Source organism: Panthera pardus, unplaced genomic scaffold, assembly GCF_024362965.1.
Source record: "Panthera pardus isolate Hobbes unplaced genomic scaffold, ASM2436296v1 HiC_scaffold_19, whole genome shotgun sequence".
NCBI classification, from domain to species: domain Eukaryota; kingdom Metazoa; phylum Chordata; class Mammalia; order Carnivora; family Felidae; genus Panthera; species Panthera pardus.
Window position 1 is genome coordinate 21,569,091 of NW_026526754.1, and position 22,071 is coordinate 21,591,161.

Consider the following 22,071-nt stretch of genomic DNA (forward strand, 5'->3'; position numbering starts at 1 on the left):
AACTTGAAACAAAAAACTTCAGTGCTCTTCGGTGGGGTGAATTTGTCTCAGCCAACGTTCTTTTTTAACAGGCCTTTAAGTCACTGTGCCACTGAACACACGACCCAACTAGGGGTAGGCTAGTGAACTGAAAACATCCTTGTCATGTGATGGTCAAGCCCCAAAGCAGGCAAGAGGACAATGCTGCCCGCTTCTGAGAACCCTACAAACTGAAGGGGGCCAGGGCTCAAGACAGGTGTTTTAGAAATCTACTAAGAAAGGATGAGAGCCCTAGGCTCCTTGTCTAGCCATTTCCCACCACTCCAGGTTCTAAAATAACTTCATGTTTTACGTGTAGGATAAAGAATTTGCAAATTCCATGGGAAGGTAAATCTTTATTCAGACTAAATGCTATTTTAAAGAGTAACAGCCAAGCCAGTCCTGAGACAGAGACACAGACAGACTGGACTTGGTTTAGGAGGGCCCACGATATCAAGATTGAGGATACCACCTAACCCTCTGGTTCCCAAATGTGACAAGATTTTAAGTAACTGAGATTAAAACAGAACAAGACTCCTCAAAAGAACTGTCTCTCCTGGGGCGCCTGGGTGGCTCAGTTGGTTGGGTGTCCGACTTTGGCTCAGGTCATGATCTCACGGTTCATGAATTCGACCCCCCCCCCCCCCCATCCAGCTCTGTGCTGACAGCTCAGAGCCTAGAGCCCACTTCGGATTCTGTGTCTCCCTCTCTGTCTGTTCCTCCCCCGCTTGCACTCTGTCTCTCTCAAAAATAAATAAAGATTAAAAACATTTAAAAAAACAAACAAAACAGAACTGTCTCTCCTTACTGTCTCCTTTTCTTTCTGCTCTTTTTTTTTTTTGAAGTTCATTTATTTTTTTTTAATTTTTTTTAATGTTTATTTATTTTCGAGACAGAGAGAGACAGAGCATGAACAGGGGAGGGTCAGAGAGAGGGAGACACAGAATCCGAAACAGGCTCCAGGTTCCGAGCTGTCAGCACAGAGCCCGACGCGGGGCTCGAACTCACGGACCATGAGATCGTGACCTGAGCCGAAGTCGGCCGCTCAACCGACTGAGCCACCCAGTTTCCGCTCCTTCTTGAACCCACTAGAATCTATCTTTCATCCAGACAAAATGGCTCGGGGCAAAACCAGTAGTGATCTCCATGTCGCCAAAGTCAATGATCAAAACCTAGCTCCATCTACTCAACCTATCAGGAGAATGAGAGCAAAACGTCAACTTACTCGTTTTGAAAGACTTAACAGACACATGGTTATGGACCATTTTCTTGCTGAATTAGCAGCTTTTAATGAATTACTACCACAGGTGTTCACAGATTCAATTATTTTTCGGTAATTTTAAGGGAATTGTTCCTATGGGGGAAAAAAATCTTTCATTCCAAATACAGTTACTCAGAGCAAAACCTCTTCCAATGGAAGGAGAAGCAACAGTTTTTATTGTTAAATTTTCCATTCACAGATTAATTCAAAGGTTCTTAAGTTCCCACATTCTTCCTAAGAAATCCCATCCGCAGTGGGCCCAATTCTGATTCTCAAATGAGCTCTGGGAAAACGTATTTTATCGAAGAAGAAACCTAAGGAACATTCTTCATTCTGATCTTTCACAAGCTTTGCAGCAGCTTTCTTACAAACGTCCTGCCAAGTAGAGAATTTTACAACATCACAGACATGATTTACTTGTTCTCATCACATAACGGCGACTCGATACCTCACCACATAACAGCTTAGATATAAACGGGGTGTTTTTACATCAAGCTGCTGCTTCTTACTACATGTCAATGGAAACTTCAGGTCAATGTGGCATGAAAGCAAACTCTGTTCTAGTCTTAATGACCGTGTGTTAACTGCTGGGGAGGGAAAATGCCAACTGTGACGAAGGCATCCACACTAACTCCCTCAACGTGCTCAGTGCCGCGTGATCCCGCTACTAAGTTTTCACGTGTGAAGGTCTTCCTCTTGTATAACGAAGGCCTGGTCTGTCAGCGGAAGAGCTTCTGAACTCAATCACTGATCTTCTGAGTCCGTGTCAGATCTGGAAATACTGAGGCAACAGCACTGGCGAAATCGTGGGTAAGACATCGAAGCGTGCTCTGGCCTGACTCATAATGGAGTACCATCTCAGGAGAAAACAATTCCGTACAAGTCCTGATTTCAACCCATTTACTAGTTTCTGCATCAGCGTCCCAATCACAGACCCCCAATTCTTAACTGGCACGTACCGTCACGTCCACGTGGCGATCTACGGTTGCCAAAGCACTCGAGAGCGGTCCTCAGAAACGTCTGGCTTTGTAAGATCCGAGCCAAAAACATTTATTTCACGGTAGGTTTCAGCGCCAACTCCTATCGTGGGGGGTTGTGCCTAACGATCTTCACATCAGTGAGAGCGTTCACTATAACGTGTAAACTCATTACACGAACCAAGAACAAGCTTCTAATACATACATCATTATCACACACATAATTTGACCACGTTTTAACGACAATGCCATAAGTACTTGACGTTTACTCCAGTGATGCCACTGTAAGAGAATATTACATAGAAAAGGATATGAAAACCAGATATAAGCTCTAAAGGGCTAAACTTCAGTTATAAAATGGGGCAGAGGCTGAGAAATCACTACTTATCCACAGCAATTACAAATCAAGAGATGACAGAGGGTCAACCGTTATAGGTCCAAATCTAGTAATGAATTAATTTCACAGTAGATTAAAAAAAAAAAAAGCAACAACAGAATGTATGATATTATACACGGCAAACCTATAACACAAAATTGGGTGGGCTTATTTAGTACGAAGAGGAGTAATCTAGAATTATAATACCCCGTAAGGTTCCACATGAGGCCATCTTAACAAGACGTATTTTCCAAAGTAACCGAACCATAAATCACGTTGTCTGGATGTACACAGCACACATACGCACATGGCCTCTAGTGAAATGCCGCCTGAAGTGGAGCGTTTTCACACACAAACAGAGCTATACAATATGATACAGGGTCCTACTGCTAATTACACCAGCAATCTTACAAAATCACACCTTTCGATAGTCTTTCCTGATGAACATTTGAAAATCAATACTATAATTCATCTACTGAAATAGATAATTTCCCTTAAAAAAAAAAAAAAAAACACTCGAAACGACGAGACCTGACAAGTCATATTATATTTCACTATCGAGATTGCTGCAGCTCATAGAACAACATAAATCGCATGGCTTTTGGACAGCTTAGAGGAAAAAAAAAAAAAGCATCAAAATTTAGGTTCCCCCAACCAGTTCTCGTGCCTCAGTCGTTGTTTACTTCTGTACCATCCGTGTGATGTGGCCCTTGAGGTTTCTCCGCAGCATTCTCTGAAAGTATTACGTATGCTTTGCAGACGATGAGTCAACAGTATGCTAAATACTCAGTAATAAAAGAAAACACAGAAGGTAAATGTGTTCTTCCAAACGTCAGAATACTGCAGGCTCCCGCGAGCTGGCAAAAGTTCCCAACCTTCACGCGGCTTCACGCTTTGCAGGATAAGGCCTCCTTACGCAAAGAGCGATTGAGAACATTTGCTCCCCACACCCAGAGCCATTCAGGCATATACTGTGCAAAAAGGAACTAAAGATAAAAGACAAAAAGGTTGTAAGGTTAGAATGCAAAGCACAGACACTTCAATGTCAGTATATGACTTAATGCAACAAATACCACCAATCAAATTAAATACGAAAAAAAGAAAAAGCCCTTAGGTGCTCTTGTACCAAACGCCTAGTTTTGTATACGAACCTGTGCTAGACTCCATGGGAACGTAAGTACGCTCACCACCCACCAACCCCCCGACCCCCGCCAATGAGGCTGGACAGACGTACATGCAGGAAGGAGTATGAGTCCATCTTTACTTAACATGAGATGAATAGGGTGGTCATTCGGTTGAGAAGGACAAGACCACTCCAGGAACGAAAGGCAGTTGAAACGGATAAATGCGTCGGTGACTAGTACCGTGTGGGAAAAGGTTCGAGGGGCAGGATGGGGCGAAATTCAACAAGAGAACTGAGTCAAAAACACCGGGACCGTGGGACAGACCTGAGCCGTGAGGACGACGGCCTGGGCACTCCGGGGGAGAATCCTACCGATGCCGCCCTGTCCCGGGGACTCCCACCCCCGCCATTTTGCCACCCAAGGGGATATAACGCGATGTCCAGAAACATTCCTGGTTGTCACAACTGGGGTGCCGGTGCTACTGGCATCCAGTGGGTAGAGGCCAGGGATGCCCAGGCCAGCCCCACAACAAGGGATTATCCAACGCCGAACGCCACCCGTGCCAAGATGGACAAAAACCCCGCGCTACGCTGACAAGTTCGTCCAGGACTGCGCTGAGCGGAAGTTCTACTAGTACGGTAGGGAAGGAGATGAATGCGAGGCCTGGCTGGCTCGGCTGGTAGAGCACAGGACACTTGGCCTCTGAAGAAGGGAAAAGAAAAGGCAAAGGAAGACAGAGAGAGGAGCAGACGGCTGGCAAGTGCTAAAATTCTAGCCTTGAACAGAACGAAAATAACAGAGGTCACCCCAGACCCAGGGTACCGTACAACCGTGGGGAGGCCACAATGAACAGGAGGGGGGTCCAGTATCATGACCTGTGGGATGACAGTCGTGGAGCCACGGATGTCCACTGCAGGTTCCAGAGAAGCACCAGCCCACCGCCTCACAGACGGGAGCCCAGTATCCGGCCAGGAGCCACGGGAAACTTTCTGGGGACGCAACTAAGGTCTCTCTGGACCTCTGTGCAAAGCAGGATTTTGTGGGGAAAATACCTGGATCCTCTTCCCAGGAGCTGCTGCTCTAAAGCAAAAGGTTCTAAATCCAAGGAGATTCAGGAAGTCGGCTCCAGGAAGTCCAAGAGGATGCCGGGAGTAGGGACGCGCTCAAACACACAGGAGCCTGGGACAGGAGCCAAAACTGGAGCCCCTCTTCCAAGTACAGCAGTGCCCCTGCCGTCCCGGGTTTGCTTTCCATGGTTTCAGTTATCCACGGTCAAGGTCAAGGTCAAGTGTGGTCCAGAAGCAGACGATCTCCTGACTTTTCACCCTGTTAACAGCAGCCTAATGCTACGTCACTCACCTCACTCCCTCTCTTCACAGAGGCACACAACAACAACAAGAAGGCTGCGAACCGAACAGCAAGGTATTTTCGGAGAGACCGCGTTTGTACGTCATCACGAGAAGGGCGAGTGCAGGACAGTGAGGTATTTTGAGAGACAGAGAGAGACACCAGGGTCACATAACTTTTATTACAGTGTTGTTATAACTGTTCTATTTCATCACTATTGTTGTGAATCTCTTACTGCGCCTAATTTACCAATTAAATTTTATCGTAAGTACGGACATACAGGAAAAGACATGGTCTCCACAGGGCTCGGCACCATCTCTGGCTTCAGGCCCCCTCTGGCAAGGGTGGACTACGATGCGTTTTTGCAGCATGTATCCAGTGAAGGAGGGATGAACACCTAAGAATCTTCGTTTTTAATTTCCACCCCTGACCACTGTCTACCGCAAGGGGACCAGCATCGGGGTGCACTGTGCCACCGTCCTGACGTGCTGCGCGTGGAGACGTCACCGGCACACCATCTCCAACTTATCCGAGTGGGGTCCTAGCACCCTGGGTAGCAGCGTGGAAAGAGCTACTAGAAGAGGAAAGAACTTCATCCCCCGTGTACTGGCAGATTAGAAACTAAAGGGGCGACCCACCTACTTGTTTACAGGGGGAGTGAGTGTGAGTGTGTCTGGGGGGGGGGCGGGGAAGGGGGGAAGGGAGGGTTGGGTCTCGGGCTCTGGAAGGCTCTGTGCATGTTCAGACCCTGACCCACCGTCTAGGTCAAGGAAAGGAGCTGCTTTTCCCCTGGGACAAAAGCCAACAGTAACCGATCCGGACGCAGTGTAGTCCCCGCAGGGACTGCTGTTCAGTAAGACGTGGGGACCCGGAGCCAGAGGAGAAACTCAATAGCAAACGGGCGTGTTCGGCTGGTTGCAAACCTGCATCAGCAATGAAAATGCCGATGCCGTGTTCCTCAGAGACCGGCGCGGGTGGGGCCTGGGTAAGAACTGGGAAGAGCCGAGATGGAAAAGAGCCCAAAGAACCTGGGCTGGACCCTCACACCAGAGTTATCCCAAAGGAAGAAACACAGCAGCACCGAAGCCGTGTGGTGCGCAGTCCCCTTCCCGGCCGGCAACCGGCACGGGAACTTGGGCTGGGCAAGGGGGGCTGTGACCTCTGACACGGCTGCCGGCCTGCCTCCCCTGGCCCCTCACCCCATCTCGAGACGCAATTCCAGGGCCTCCTCACCGCCCCCCAGCTCCCCTCTCCTCTAAACGCCACGTCTGCTTTTTCCAATAGCCACAGACACACGGCACGCGTGAACAAATACGCCCACCGTGGGGAGAAATTCCGAGCAGAGAGAGCTCAGATGCCCCACCCCGCCTGCCGGTCCCCGTGGCTCGGTCAGCGGACCACCAGGAGCACAGCCCCCCGGCCCCTAAGCAAGACCCTTCCTGGTCAACTTGTGGACTTAATGGCTTTTCCAGCCTAACACATACCCGAGTGTCTCTGGCCTTCACGGCAAGACCCACAGACAGAAAGCTATCAGCTTTTCCGTCGGCCTCGCTCTGTGCTCCGAAGCGGACAATACCGCCTGGTGCCGCGTCTGCGATGAGAAGTGCTCCCGAATCGACGCTGAACACTAGTTAGCGATTAAAGGAAAGGCACCGGACTCCTTTCTAGCTGTTTTAAGTCCAAATCGTTTTTTTTCTATTTTTTTGCTCGCCAATCATTAAGACAACCAGTGTAACGCAGGGAAGAGGCAATCGTTCGACTCCATGGACGGCAAGAACGCAGAAAAGGTGCGGCCGCGAGCGAACGCGGCTCCTGTGTCGGACGGTGTTCTGCGGACACCCGCGAGGGCTGGGGCCCGGGGAAGGAGTGAGGACACCTCCCCCCGCCGCCCCCGCCCCCCCCGACCTCTGTGCAAGCACATCAGAAAGAGCCTTTTTTATACACTTGGCAGCCATCGCTGAATACACTGCATTCTCAGTAAAGGGTGGTGAAATTACTCCAGAGGCTGTCCCGGGAGCGGGTCCCACAAGGGTCACTCACCCGCACGCGGCACCCTCCCCACCCCCCACACCCCCCTCCATACCTCCTCACTCTCCAAGCCCCCTGCCTCACAGGAGCCACCAGACAGCAGCCCCTCCTCGCCTTCCTCACTGTCCCCAGGCCCACGTCACCTCCCCTCCACTGCGCTCTCGGTCCTGCCCTCGCTTCCGGCACCACGCCTTCTCTCCCATCTGTAGGCCCCTCTTTTCCACACAGCCCTTCCCCCCAGCACTCACGAACAGCCACGTCTCTGCTGCCATAAACGGACTGACAAATACACCTCCCTCCTCGGGCCCAATCCACCTGCCGCCGCATCTGTGGAGCGTGCGTTTTCCGTGTCCCTCCCCGCCGCTCACGGCAACCCACGGCTCTCAGAAAGATCCCGAAACTGCCTTCATCGACTTCATCGAGGATTTCCAAGATTCTAAACCCAACACGGTGTATCTACTCTTGCTCCATTCGAAATGTGGAAAACTAACCGAGACAAACAGCACAGGTAACGTTTCATACGGTTGGTACGTGGGGCACATCAAACCTCACCCAGTCGATTCCTCAGGCACTAAAAATTGACAGAGGAAGGAAATCTTAACAAAATTTGATCTTTGCGACCCGAGAAAACCGTATTCCGAAGAGATGATGATCAGAAAGAAAAATCACAGCATCTAAAGCTATCCGAGAATCCGACTATGGACAAAACAGTGATTAACGATCAAATCTTTGTTGTAAAATTGAAAACAAAAAAAGTGGGGCACCTGGGTGGCTTAGCTGGATAAGTGTCCAACTCTTGATTTTGGCTCAGGTCATGATCTCTCTGTCATGAGACTGAGCCCCACGTCGGGCTTCGCACTGAGCATGGAGTCTGCTTAAGATTCCCTCTACCCCTGCCCCTCCCTGCTCACGTGTGCACACTCGCTCGTGCTCTCCCTTTCTCTCAAAAAAAATAAAAGAATTTTTAAAAGAAGAAAAAAGTGATAATGCTGAAAATAATTTGAGTAAAATAGAAACGAAAACAGACAAACATGTAAAGTTTTAACAGCTCTGTACAAAAAGCTATTCTAGGAATTAACAGATTTTCTGGGCGGAAAAATATACATTCTCAAGAAGAGTTCATCAACGTGAACTAATTATCATTAAAATGTGGGTGTTTTATAAATGCAGTCAAAACATCTGCCACGGCTAAGCCCCATCCCATCCTTGATAGGTCTTCATTTGTCACGTAACTTCAACGTTCGCTGGCCTCGAAAACTACTGTTTTGCCTTTCTCTGCTTTTCTCCAGGAATGAAGGGCCTGGAAACAACCACGTAAATAAAACTCCTTTTTATTCAAGAAACTTTTCGCCAAATCTTTTGATAAAAGTAAAAATTGTTGATTTACTTACCTAAGAATTTGGTGATGACAAATTTAACGATCTTTACGCACAAACAGTCTCAAAAATATTTGCTTGGCAACCAAGAAACTACATATCAAAGAGCAACCATTCTAAACTAGGGCGCGCCTACCAATTCTGCCACGAGTCTGCTCTAACAAATCACGAGCTCTCTACCGAATACTTGGAACCAAATTTTCAAATATCCAAGTTACTCCTTCAACTACCAAAGACCCACACCTCTGTCACGCCTAAACAGGAAACTCAACAGTAGAGTCTATGCTTCTTGAACAAATGAGTTCCAGAATACGCTGGGGCATTAGCTGGCTCGATGGTTATGTGAGATACAGACCGACCTTGGTTTCGTGTTCGTGGGTTACACTGCTGATTTAGAGGCACCCTCTGAATCATTACTAGAATCTGTTTTACTTTGAAATCCCCATGTAAATACTTAGTATTTTTACACTGCTACCATCTACCTATATGAAAGCAGCGTATCTCATCTCTTAGGGATCACACAGATGAAACTATTCGATGTTCTTGATAAAATAATAACTTCACAAAAGGGAATTCAGTGACTTAACCAGAACCACTAAGAGTGTCAGGTTTAAGAATCAGAATTTGCAATTCTCACGTTTCCGCGGTAGGCCTCAATCAGATTGCCACGTATCGTTTAGAAAGGTTCAGGATGCATTAACCTAATTACAAGAGCCGAGCGCATACTGTTACCTGGATAGAATGGGACCAGTATCCTGTGGTCCTTTTCGAAATGCCAAGGGTAGAAACAGCATGGTGTGCGTATACTTTTGGCGAAGGCACCAACCACGGGCACTTGTGCAGAAAGCTGCCGGGTGCGGTCATGTTGGTAGCCACGTAGAACGGGATTAGACTCTGTACGAAGATTCCTTTAGAAGCATACTCGTACTGCAGTGCTCTGCTGAAGTGGTCTAAATAAGCCTGTTAAAACGGAGCAGGGGTCAAGACTTAATTTGGGGGGAAGGCGGAAGAAAATTCAGGAGAGAAAAAAGGCTTGCTGATTACCATTTCAGGAAAAAATACAGTCAATGCGAGCTGCTGACAAAGAGCTCAGCAAACCGGACCAAACCACGTAATAAAGGTCCTATTGCCTTCTGATGCCATTTTCCAATCGGGAAGACATTACCTTAGAAGCAGAAAACGCAGCCAGCTGGGGAGTAGGCTTGCAGCAGGAGCCAGAAGAGATGGTGACAACAGCACCCTTCTTCCTCTCCACCATTCCTGGTAACACTATGTGGACCATCAAACTGGCCGCGGCAATGTTTACGTTTATGATATCCCAGAGTTTGTCCTCGGAGACCTGAGTAAAATACTGGGGGTAGGGATAAAACACGCCCACGTTATTCACCAAGATGCCGATGTCTCTGTCCTTCAAGGCTTCTCGAATCGGGTCGTAGATCTCCCGGCCGCTGCTGAAGTCCGCCACTATGATATCGGTCTCCACATTGTAGGTGTCAGCGATGTCTTTAGCCAGCATCTGCAACTTGTCTTGGTTGCGACTAATCAGGATGATATTGAGACCACGGCTCGCTAACTCTTCTGCATAGGCTCTCCCGATCCCGTCCGTGGCACCTGCGACCCAAGTCACAGCACGTGAGCACGATCGTCTCGGGTGCAACCTTCACAGGGAACCTTAAATACCCCATTTCCGGGGTTAAGCAGAGAAGGGTTCACACTGGAAATAAACCCCAGAAGGGCGATTTCACGTCCACCGAGCTGATTGTGAAACACGGCAGAGAATGGTTTTCAAGCTTATATCTGGCTTGAACGAGTGCTGGGAGGTACTTTCCTGGGAAACTGATAAATGAAAATGAAATTTAACTTAAGGGAAGCATTTCTGAAAGTGGTGACGGTTTCTAAGGACAATTTCAGAACAGAGCCAAAGGAAAAGCAAGAGGTAGGAAGGTGGGCTGGGGCAGGACCGGGCACAGGAGAGCAGAAGGAGAGGCAGACGTCACAGGACGATCCTTCCGAGAGGAGGGCAGTAAGAAAATGTGAACGTGATCACAACGGAACTATGTTCCCGTGAAAACTTCCCACAGAATTCAGTAACTCCTCGAGCAAGGCATCCGACTTAAAACACACACAGAAAAGCTTATACTGTTACCATTAGAACGTTTCTTACCACTCACGACTGCCCATCTTCCGTACTGCTTGATCAGATCTGCTCTGCTCACCAGGCGTGGGATGAAATGCAGTCTGATCAGGCTGTAAAAGTCACAGACCACGGTGATGCTTTTCCGGGCTGTATACCAGGCTCCAACCAAGGCCAGAGCTTCCATGTAGCAATTGCAGGACCTGGCGATCTCCCGGTACAAGAGGTAGAAGCTGTCAACGGCAGCCATGGCAGCCTGTGGGGGAGGGGGGGAGAGAGGCGTGCTTTGCTTAGTTAAGTTAAAGGAACACACGGAGTCTGAATGAAGACAGACGTCTAAGGACGTCAGAGCTTGACGATTATGCATTCAACTGACAGTAATGTCTCAAACGCATGTAACCCATGGATCCAATCCATTTATAATCTCATTAACATCTGCAGCTCATAAAGTCCTTTTCTTCTTAAGAGATTAGTCAACATAACTACCAAGAGCTATCAAATTCCTACAAAAATTCAGGCACTGTGCTACATGTTGTGGATACAGAGATAAACACAATATGCTCTGCGCCCTAAAAAAGCTCCTCGCCCAGCACAGTGACAGACAGACTTTTAATTCATGTAACAGCTGAGAGGTGTGTTTACTTCCCTGCTTTCTTCAAATCGAGCCAGTGCAGAGGCCCACCACCCACGCCGAGACAGAGTAGAAGAAACAGAGGCAGTATTAAGACACTGCCTTGGCCAAAAAGAGCTTACAATCCATTTGAGACAAAACTAAGCTGTAATACGCGTTCACGTAAATGATATTGTGAATAAATAATATACAAAACATAAATTTTTATAAAACAGGTACTCCCCACACCCGAGAAACTGGTTTTCTTTTTTGTTTTTTAAATTTCTTTTTTAACATTTATTTTTGAGAGACAGAGGAACAGAGCACGAGTGGGAGAGGGGCAGAGAGAGAAAGGGAAACACAGAATCCAAAGCACAGCTGTCAGCACAGAGCCCGACGCGGGGCTTGAGGTCACAACGCGAGCCGAAGTCGGACGCTTAACCAACTGAGCCACCCAGGCGCCCCAGAACTGGTTTTCTTAAGTGACAACAGAGCAGGACGCCTCTGTCTTACTGAGGTCACCGGGGCACCAATACCTTTGCCCTGCTCCCTACGGCCGAACAAAGAGTCCAACACAACTCGCTCTTGTAAGTACCCACGCAGCAAGCATTTACAAAGCCCTTACTATGTTCCAGGTACCATGACACATGCTACGGATTCACAAAGGAGTTAATTAATTGTACCCAAGAAAAGAGAAGGCCATTTAACAAAACAATTCTTTCGTTCTTTCTTTAATTTTTTTAATGTTTCCTTTTGAGAGAGAGAGACAGAGCATGAGTGAGGAAGGGGCAGAGAGAGAGGGAGACACAGAATCCGAAGCAGGCTCCAGGCTCCGAGCTGTCAGCACAGAGCCAGACGTGGGGCTCGAACTCACGAACCGTGAGATCGTGGCCTGAGCTGAAGTCAGAGGTCTGAGCTCTGTCAGGGTGACAGAGCTACCCAGGCGCCCCTAAAGAACAATTCTAAATGCCATATGAACTGGTCTGTGTGTGCCCGTGATGAGAAATGACCCTGCCGAGACAGACAAAAGTCAGGCACTACCAAGGCTGATGAACTTGGTCCTAGACCAGGCTTGGGGACCGCTGATGCCAGATCCAACCGTGTGCTGTCTGCAACGGACAAGATATCAAAGAGATCACAAGAGACTGCAATTAAATTAACAGGAACTCATACGCACAAACACAAGGACACGGCATTTATTACATAAAAGACAAATGACTTTAATCCAAAATATACTGAACATTTCTGGGAATGGGCCCTCTTTAGAAGTCCCATTAAAATAGGAAAAAAAAAGATTCCTGAAACTAAGAAAATCCCCCCAAAAAAGCATCAAAAATAGGTATAAGCTTAAGGAGGAACGAGTGAATTCCCTCCCACTCCACTGCAATGTAATCTGAGCTCAATCAAGTTCTGCAGAGTGAAAACGAGCTACGCAGGAGAAAACCAATTAGCCACGGCAACAGCACACATTATAGGAGTGACAGCACACTGTGATAAAAGGCACACAAAATAACAGAAAGCCTGCTGAATATAGATAGGTACATGTTGAATACATATAAACTGATACAGATGCAAATGTATAATCAGAACTACAAACCAACAAAGTCACAAAGAAATAGGAGAGAAAACTGAGGAGATGATTGGGCAGTGGGGTTCCCAAATGCCCCACCACACGGATGGTCTCTCGAGCAGTGAGCTGTGCACAGCCACCAGATCACTAACCTCGGCTCCCAGGGTCCCTGTTCAGCATCTCACTACACAGCCCAGTCCCGGCTGAGGCAGGTGGCTGACGGGACACGCCCCTGACCTGATGTGCTACCAAGGTGCTCACGATGGCCGCGACCGCTCAAGAGTGCACGATTCCAACCAAGCGACCCAACCAGTCATTTCTTCCAAGAACGTACAGACGAGATACCACGTTACACCGTCATCTGTGGAAGTTCCTGGCATAATTTTTTAACAGTGTACAAGTGCCTTCTTTCCTAACTAACCAAATGCTAACCCACAAGGAAAACAAACGCAAAAGTAAGACTTGTATATACTACTACTTTTCCATCAAAATGCAATAAAATTAGGAATAACAAAACTACAACAAAAAAATCCAGATTCTTAGGATATTACATCCTCCTCCCAATACAGGTGGGTGTATATGTAAGATACTAAAACAATGTGAAAATTTAAATCTTATGGTTCAAGATCTAGGGGGTTATCACCAAAGCAATAGTTGGATGGAACTAACTGCACGGAGGGCACGTAGGAGGTTCCAGCTAGAGAGGAGAAGGGCAAGTGTGACGCATCGAATGGCCTCGTACTAATGGGAAGCCAGGTAAAGGGGACGTCCTCCTGCCTCAAACTCAGACATAATTTTCTCCAAGAATTTGAACATTTGTGAAGAAAAGCTCTAGCTACAGGTGTCTGACCACAAAGGAGACTCACAACTTTCTGCCGAGGCCATTACCTACCTTGGCGTCCTCTCACCTCCCAGCTGCCAGCTCTGGCTCTTCAGGAATATTCCGCTCCGCCCCCTTAAGGCCGACCTGTGAACAAAAACTAACGTGAAACAAAGTGCTTCCTTCTGCCCTCACAGCTCAGCTGGGAAAACTTTATATAAACCTAAGATCAAGGTGTTTAAAAAGTAAGAAAACACGTGAATTCCTCGGCCATGAGTCCCGGTGCAGGCAGCAAAGCATTTCCTCACCCCGGAGGACGGCAGACACTCACCTGTCCGCGGAGACGCCCTGCTGGGACGTCCCCCGCCGCCCCCGGACCTTGTGTCCTAAGGAACATTTCACAAAGTGGAAATAAACCAGCTCTGCGAGCCGGGAAACACGGCACTCTGCAGAGACGCCGGGAGCTCAGGACACAGCCAGGGAGCAGGCGGGTCCGGGAGGGTGAGGGGACTGGCCATCCTGCCTCCGTGGTTTCCGCCTGGCCTTCCTGGGGCCCCCAACTGTCCCCTCCCCACAATCCACCTTCCTCCGGGCCACCTGTGCAGGCCCGGCCCCTCTAGTCCACGTTCCTGGAGACTCAGGCTGCCCACCTGCACCCAGGCACGCGGCACCCGTGTGGCCGTGGCGGAGGTGGCGGGAGGAAGTGGCCTGCGGCATGTGGAGCAGCCCCTTCTGGCCTGGGAGCGGGGCAGGTGCTTCAAGAGCGAGCAGAGCAAAGCGACCTCTGCGACACCTTTCCCCTCCTTGCGCCCTGGACATGGTCCCAAACCATTTTGTTTTTGAAGACCCCCCTGCAGGCTGAATTCCTCCAGGGCTGAGAGCAAACCTTATTCCTCTCTGTTCTTCCAGCACCTTCCACAGCTGTGGCCCACAGCAGGAGCTCAGCAGCCGGCTGCTACATTAAGCCGCACTACCCGGTCTCCAGCTCACCTCTCAGCCTCCACGCTTTCTTGTGCCTCCGCGCGGGAGGGGACCACCACGCAAACTTCCCCAACCCTCTGCAGAGACACTCCGTGTGCAAAACCCACCAAGGACCTCCTGCTCAGGGGCAGCAGAAAGACGCGGCAACTCCAGAGGCGAAGTGGCAGCGGCAGCTTCCAGGGCCTTGGGCCCGGCACGGTCTGGCTTCCCGGCTCTACCATCAGACTCCCCTCGGCCGTCCTACCAGGCGGCTACCGTGACGGAATTTCACATCACAGTTCCACCACAGGCAAAGACCTTAAACGTGCACTGTCTTTGCTACGTTTTTTTTTAAATCACAGAGAATCAGAGGGCTGACACGTTCTAGGCCTGGTCTACAGCCTTGAGGGACACAAGTGCAATGTCATCGTTCTCCAGATCCAGCTCCACGTGGATAGAGCTAACTCACACCCACCAAACTCACAGAAGAGCGACAAATTCAAACACCGATTTATATGTGAATAATAAACAATACCTCCCAAAAGTCTAAACACGCACAGTCACTGGTCTGTAGGCAAGTCTATCAGAAAACCAAACTACTCGAACAGCAATGATCACCTAAGCGTCAAACACTGACGAGCCTTCACAGTTAAGCCCCTGCCGCCCCTGCGTACAAGGGTTTCACCGAAAGATAAAACGGAGCGATCCGGTGCAGTGTGGCGAGGGCCCTGTTGAAGAGGGTAGAAGGCCCTCCTGGGCGGAGAGAAGGAGGCAAGGGCACGGCACTGCAAGAGGTCCAGCCTGCCAGGAAATGGTGACAAGTTCTCCAGGCCTACGGCACAGGATGTCCACCAAGGGGTGGAAAGGGGGCTGGGGAGGGAAGGCTGGATTGTGAAAGGCCCTCGTGCCAAACAGAAGCGTGTGGACTTACTAAGCTCCTTATGGCAAAGTGGGGGACTGATCGGTTTTGTTGTGAAAGGCGGTTGGCAGCAGAGGGGGGCGGCTGTGGTGATGCAGCCAGGAGGTGTGGGGCCCTGAGCCCTGGTCCTTCCAGACGGGGACAGGCGAGGCTGAATTACGAGCTCATGGCTTTATGACCGACTCCCGCTGCTTCTCAGACACATCACGTGTTTCTACACATTCGCTCACACCCAGATGGACAATAAATGGAAAATAACAGGAGATCAGACGTTCCTGACACCCTCTTCTCAACCTCCTCCCCCACCCTTCAGTAAGTAGTACATGATGGAAAATAATGTCTTTCTAATGAAGGAAGAAATTAAGACTTCCCCTAAAGCCATTAGCTTCCAGGAAACCTCATGGAAACCCAGGTTTAAAGGAGCTTATTACACATTTAAGTCTAGAAGCCTACCAAGATATGCATGATATTGAGCTGCATTTAACTTGCTTTGAGGGTTTGACTAGTTACTTTTCCCGCAGGTAGGTACTGGCCGGAAACTTGGAAAAACCCATTTGGAAAGCAACACGAAAACGGTCAAATGATCAGCTTTACACAGTCTGCTTGTAAAAAATGTTACAGAGCTTTGTTTCCTGGCCTCTACAGAAAACTGAATCATCAGTGAACAAAATGGGAGAAAAACAGGTGAGGAAAAGTCAGAACTGTCCCCCAAACGGGAAGGGAGCAGTTCCCTATCACCTGTTAGGCATTTTCTACTTCTGCAAGGCAACAGTCCCAGGACTAATTCATCAAACACATAAAAAGTCTCTTAGGTAATCTATGAACTTTGGGCGATTATGATGTTCAGTGTAGGTTCAGCCTTGATTAAAAAAAAAAAAGGGGGTGCTGGCACCTGGGAGGCTCAGTCAGTTAAACATCTGAGTCTCAATTTCAGCTCAGGGCATGATCTCACGATTCATGAGTTCCAGCCCCGCATCAGGCTCTGCGCTGACAGTGTGGTTCCTGCTTGGGATTCTCTCTCCCTCTCTCTCTGCCCTTCTCCTGTTTGTGCTCTGTCTCTCTCAAAAATAAATAAATAAACATTAAAAAAAAAAAAAAAGGTACCATTCTGGTGAGTGATGTTAACAATGGGGCAGTCTCAAGGGGAGCCTGGGGGGCTCAGTCGGTTAAGCATCCGACTTTGGCTCAGGTCATGATCTTGTGGTTCATGAGTTCGAGCCCCCGCATCGGGCTCTGTGCTGACAACTCAGAGCCTGGAGCCTGCTTCGGATCCTGTGTCTCCGTCCCTCCCCTCTCTGCCCCTCATGCTCTATTTCTCTCTCAAAAGTAAATACACACACACACACACACACACACACAAACACACACAAAACAAAAAACAACGGGGCAGTCTCTGTGTGGGTGGGAGCAGGGAGTATATGGCAATTCCTGTACCTTTCTCTCACATTTACTCTAAACCTAAAACTGCTCCCCAAAAAAGTCCTAAAACAAACCTTGTTAAAAAAAAAAAAAAAAAAACCTCTAAAGGGAATATTGCAAACATAAAAGTATCATGGGAAAATTATGGTCAAAACTGCAAAGAGTAGGGTGGCTGGGTGGTTCACTCGGTTAAGCATCTAACTCTTGATCTCAGCTCAGGTTTCGATTTTAGGGTTCTGAGTTTAAGCCCCACATTGGGCTCCACTCTGGGCATGGAGCCTGCTTTAAAAAGAAAAAAAAGCTGCACGGAGCAAAGTCACCTCTTCAAAGCACTGCTGTGGCCAGTAACATCCTCCTGACCCAGAGTTTAGCTGCTGCGGCTTAGCAGCGAAGAGGGCAGGCAAACCTCCCACAAAAACCTCCCGGAAGGAAGAGTTCGGAGAGAGAAGTCTTGGCTGCAAACCGCCACCACCACGTCACCTAAACGAATGAGGCCCGAGGGAGCATCAGGCGGGCTGGCCACGTTTCCCAGGACAATGAAGCAAGCATGACGGGGAAAGACGGCTAACTCGCCACCAAACAAAGGCAGCGTGGCGGGCTGAATAACGACCCTCGGAGACGTCCACACCCTGATCCTCAAGCCTCATGAATACATCACCTTACGTGGCAAAGAGGACTTGGAGGATGGAATGAAGTTAAGGACCTCGAGGCGAGATGATCCCGGATGATCCGGGCGGGCCCACTGTGCTCACGCGTGTCCTTACAGGAGGGAGGCAGGAGGTCAGAGTCGGAGGAGACGCGATCGAGAAGCGGAGGTCAAGGAGACAGCGAGCGGGATTTAAAGACACTAGGCCGCTGGCTTTGACGACGGGGAGAGGGGTTACCTCGAGAATGCGGCACCTCAAGCACCTGCCAAAGGCAGGAAACAGATTCTCCCCAGAGCCTCCAGGAGTGACAGAGCCCTGCTGACACCCTCACGTCAGCCCAGTGAGACGGATTTCAGACCTCTGACCTCCAGAAGCATGAATGAATCTGCACTGTTTTAAACCACTGTTTGCGGTAATCTGTCACAGCAGCAATAGGAAATTAAGACGGATGGACAGATGGAAGGAAGGAAGGATAGACCATCAAGTCTAGTTTCTAGGACAGTAAAGAGACAAGTTGCAAATCCTGCACATCCCTTAAAGCACAACCTTCTAGTGTATGCAGGATCAGGAAAAGAGCCTCCGAGATTCCTACGATCTTCCCCTGAGAGGGGTAGACCCGAGGCAGTCCCCCCGTCCTCGTCAACAGCCGGCACTGCCCAGCTTTTCTGTAAAGCTCCAGGGCTGTGGACTTTATTTTCATTAACAGCGTTTCATAGGAATGTTACTTCTCTCATAGAGTCTGCATCTGTCTTGCTCTCTGCACTCAAATCCGGTCCGTCCTCCCAAGACCAGCTCAAGTCCCCAGTTCCACGCCAGCACTCACGGACAACACCGAGGACACGCCAGGCCTGGGATGAAGGGGAGCCCCGTGCCACTTCCTTCCCCTTCCCAGGCCACTGTACCAAGCCACCCCCCACCCCCCGCCCAGGCCCCGAGTTCCTGTCTTGCCCACGTAGCCCTTACCACACCACCCTGCGTTAACCGTTTCCTTCATCCCTTGGTTCCCCAACTAGAGCACAGACCTCCGGAGGGCAGATGTGTCTGAAAAACTAATCTTTCTATAGCTTGAAAAACTGAAAAATACACACGTTTTAAAACCCATTGTGCATAGTTCAGAGAATAACAAGACAGCCACGCGGTCACCCTCCTTCACAAATAAAACCAGTCTTAGAAGCCCCCCGCTTCTTCCCTGATCATATCCCCTTCTGCCACCCTGGGGGAAACCACTCTCCTGAATTCTGACATCACCATTCCCTTTCCCTTTTAAAAAAAATAAAATAAAATAGTTGTACTTTTACCCCAGCAGGGATTCTGAAAGAAAGTGTTCAGTTTTGTCTGGTTTTGAACTTTATATGAAGGAATCACAGCGTGTATATTCTTTGGTGACTTTCTGCTTTCACTCAACGTTGTTCTCGAGACTCACACGTACCCCGGGAGCTGTAGGTCAGACTTTTCGCTGCTGCACACTACACACAAACACACAGCACAGACACGCCACGGCCCGTACACCCATTCTACCGCTGATGTGCATTTGGGTTGGGCTTTTGGCTCGACAATTACGAAGAGAGCTGCCGGCAGCATTCTCGTGCGCATCCCCCGAGCACGTGCCCAAGAGTCCCTCGAAGGGGTGTGCCCGAGTCAGGCTGCTGGGGCCACAGGGCACCCGCGCACATGTTCAACCAGGCACTGCCCAAGCGGCTTGGTCTATCTGGCGAATCCCCACGCCCGTCAGGGAGCGCCCCTCCCCAATGGCTGGCACCGTCGGCTCCCGCCCACAGGGTGGCTGTGAAACAGGAGCTATGGTTTTAATTTATGTTTCCTGGTTACTAATAAGCTTGACTGCATCCTTTGATGCTTCTGTGCTGTTTGGGGCTCTTCATCTGTGAAGCGCCTGTTCCTGGCTTTTGCCCTTACTTCTACCGTGTTGTCTTCCTTTTCACTCTATATTCTAGACACCGCTTGTCCGTATGTTTTGTCTCTTTACAGTGCTTTTGACGAACTGAATGTCTTGATTTCAATGTAGTCAAATTTATCAATCTTTCTCCTGTATGCTTTGTGCTGTGTTATCCTCCAGTTCAGAAACCCCTCTCGGCCCCGAGACATAAACAAATCTCCCTGTATTATTTTCACAAGCGTTCTATGCCACTTTGCTTTTCAGATTTACGTCTTTAATTCTCCTGCAGCTCGGTGATGGTGTGAGGCTGGGATCACACCCATCTTTAAAATTCCTCCTCAGCACCTAGCATGATGCTGCATATACGATATCTCTGTAACAAATAGATCAAATACTGCTTTGTGTTCACAGCTCAGATTTCACTCTTGAGGAGAAAAAAAAAAAAAAAAACGTAAGAAGCTTCTCAACCTCTGGGTCAGCACTTTGACCAAGTTATTATTGGCATAGCATGACTTTTTGGAATTTCCTTACTTCCTTTGCCAACTTGGAGGCTACGGCTAACCTGAATTCACGGGGAGCTCAGTGGAAAGAGCAGAACATGGGAGTCCTCGTCCAAGATCCAACGGTCCTGGGTTTTGCGTCTCCATTTGTGCAACAGGAATTAAAACAACAGTGGCACCCACTCCTAGGCATACACCTCAGACAACTTACACTCACACAGAAGCCTGTACGGCCGTATTCCCAGCAGCGCTATTCACAATAGCTACAACGTGGAAACAACCATCAACAGATGAATGGATCAACAAAATGTGGCCAATCCACATGGTGGGGTATTCGCAATAAAAAGAACGAAGTACGATGCGCCCTGCTACTCAAACCCTGACAACACTCTGCTCGGTACAAGAAGCCAGACACAAAAGGCTACAAATCATACGAATCAATCCACAGGAACTGTCGAGATAAGGCAAATCAGAGACAGAAAGTAGATGGTCAGGGCTGCCAGGGCACAGGGGCAGTGGGAATGGGGAGTGACTGCTAACGGGGTAGGATTTTTTTTTTTTTTTTCTGGGATGATGGGAATGTTCTGGAATTAAAAAGTGGTGATGGCTGGAGAGAGTGAATATGCCGCTACAAAGAACATTTTGAAGTGGCTAAAACCTTAAATGGTGAATTTTCTGTAATATGAATTTTATGTCAATTTTTAATATGCACTAAAAAAAAAATGCCGATTTGTTGAACACCACGCTACTGGAATATTCCTGTAGTGACTAAAACCACAGACGCTGAAAATAGACTTCCTGGAGTCAGATCCTAAGAGCTGTGTCTTGGGCGAAGGTGAAATTACTTCACCTCTGGGCTTTCCTTACATCACCTGTAAACACCGACATAATAGTTTCTGCCTGAGATCACAAGAATTAAAGGGGCTCATACTTACAAAGCACTTAGCACAGTGCCTGAACTTAAGTGCTCACTAAATGTTAGCTATTAGCAGCTATAACTCGATGTGCAACATTAGCTACGGGTTATCTGTAGTGGCCGGGGAATTAGAACCAAGAGCTGGCTCAAAGCAGAAGTGTCCCCTAAGGACTTTAGCCCTGACACCTCACTGTTTCCTCACCAACGTTAGGAGGCAGAGTTATCATCACCCCCCCCCCCCAGTTTACAGATGGGGAAACTGAGGCTGAGAGAGGTTAAAGTGACATACCCAGGACCTCACGGGAATTCGAATCAAGGTCTAACAAAATCCAGAGCCCTGGCTGGCCGCCCCACTGGGAGACACCCCCCCCCCCCCGCAGGCGGGAATCTGGCTGGCATCACCGCGGGGGCTGCAGGTCTTGGGGTGGCTGGGCTGCACGCTCCTCTGAACCAGGGACCAGGACCCTTCCGCTTCGGCACCTGGCGGCGCCCAGCACACCCGAGCAAACCACCGCGCTTGGGGAAGCGGTGGTGGCCTTTCTTCAGGCGCTCCCTTAATCTCAATTACTCCTAATTCAGAACAAAGACGACAACAAATCCCACTCCAAGTCCTTCAGACATGAGAATAAAGGAGCGCGCACAAAGGGGTGACTCTCGGAGCCTCGCGGGGAGCCCCGGGCTGGGGTCTCGGGGCAGAGGGGCCGAGCTGGGGTGGGTGGGGCGCGAGACCTTCGGGGTCCCTGGGGAGGGGGCGGGCCCAGAACGGGGGTCCCCCGGGGTGCAACGCCGGGATGGGAGTGGGGAAGGGGCGCCGCGGGGCTGAAGGAATGAGTCTGGAAGGAAGGGTGCCGAGGCGGGGGTCGTAGGGAACGGAGAGACGAAGGGGTCCGAGGGTCCGGGACGCTGATGGCGCCGAGGGGCACCGGTCCCGGGGGGCGTGGCGGGGCTCACAGGGAGGCACGGGCCGAGGGGGACGAAGCGGGCTCGGGACCCGGGGCCGGGCGCGGGGGGCTGGGGGGGGGGGGATGGCGACGCGGTACCTGCAGAGGCGGCGCAGTCTCCGAGTCGGTCCCGCCAGAGCCGCGAGGCCGCCGCCCCCGTCACCACCGCCACCGCCGCCCCGCTCAACGCCGCCGCAGCTGCCGCGGGCCGCGCCCCACGTGACACGCGCCCGC

At 49.6% G+C, this 22,071-nt stretch overlaps 1 protein-coding gene across 2 annotated transcripts; it reads right to left on the reverse strand.

Moving 5' to 3' along the window:
• Positions 1-1,426: 1,426 nt before the first annotated feature.
• On the reverse strand, positions 1,427-22,062 carry HSDL1 (hydroxysteroid dehydrogenase like 1). Of its 2 annotated transcripts, XM_053906705.1 has the most exons (6): positions 21,937-22,062; positions 13,714-13,788; positions 10,672-10,897; positions 9,673-10,118; positions 9,240-9,467; positions 1,427-3,618 (listed from the first exon to the last, which is right to left on the reverse strand). In XM_053906705.1, exons 3-6 carry the CDS (start codon positions 10,889-10,891, stop codon positions 3,520-3,522), a joined length of 993 nt encoding a protein of 330 aa, XP_053762680.1. In that variant the 5' UTR covers positions 10,892-10,897; positions 13,714-13,788; positions 21,937-22,062; the 3' UTR covers positions 1,427-3,519. The 2 variants fall into 2 exon arrangements, with proteins under 2 accessions (XP_053762680.1, XP_053762681.1); XM_053906706.1 differs by lacking the exon at positions 13,714-13,788 and having other exon boundaries at positions 21,937-22,057.
• Positions 22,063-22,071: the final 9 nt, after the last annotated feature.

Excerpts from the sequence above, each read along its gene's own strand:
- HSDL1 (XM_053906705.1), bottom strand. The coding sequence starts at position 10,891 with ATGGCTGCCGTTGACAGCTTCTACCTCTTGTACCGGGAGATCGCCAGG. Across the intron at positions 10,119-10,671 it reads AAGATGGGCAGTCGTGAGTG|GTGCCACGGACGGGATCGGG; the intron begins GTAAGAAACGTT and ends CTTGGGTCGCAG. Across the intron at positions 3,619-9,239 it reads ACTGGTCCCATTCTATCCAG|TTCCTTTTTGCACAGTATAT; the intron begins GTAACAGTATGC and ends TTTTATCTTTAG.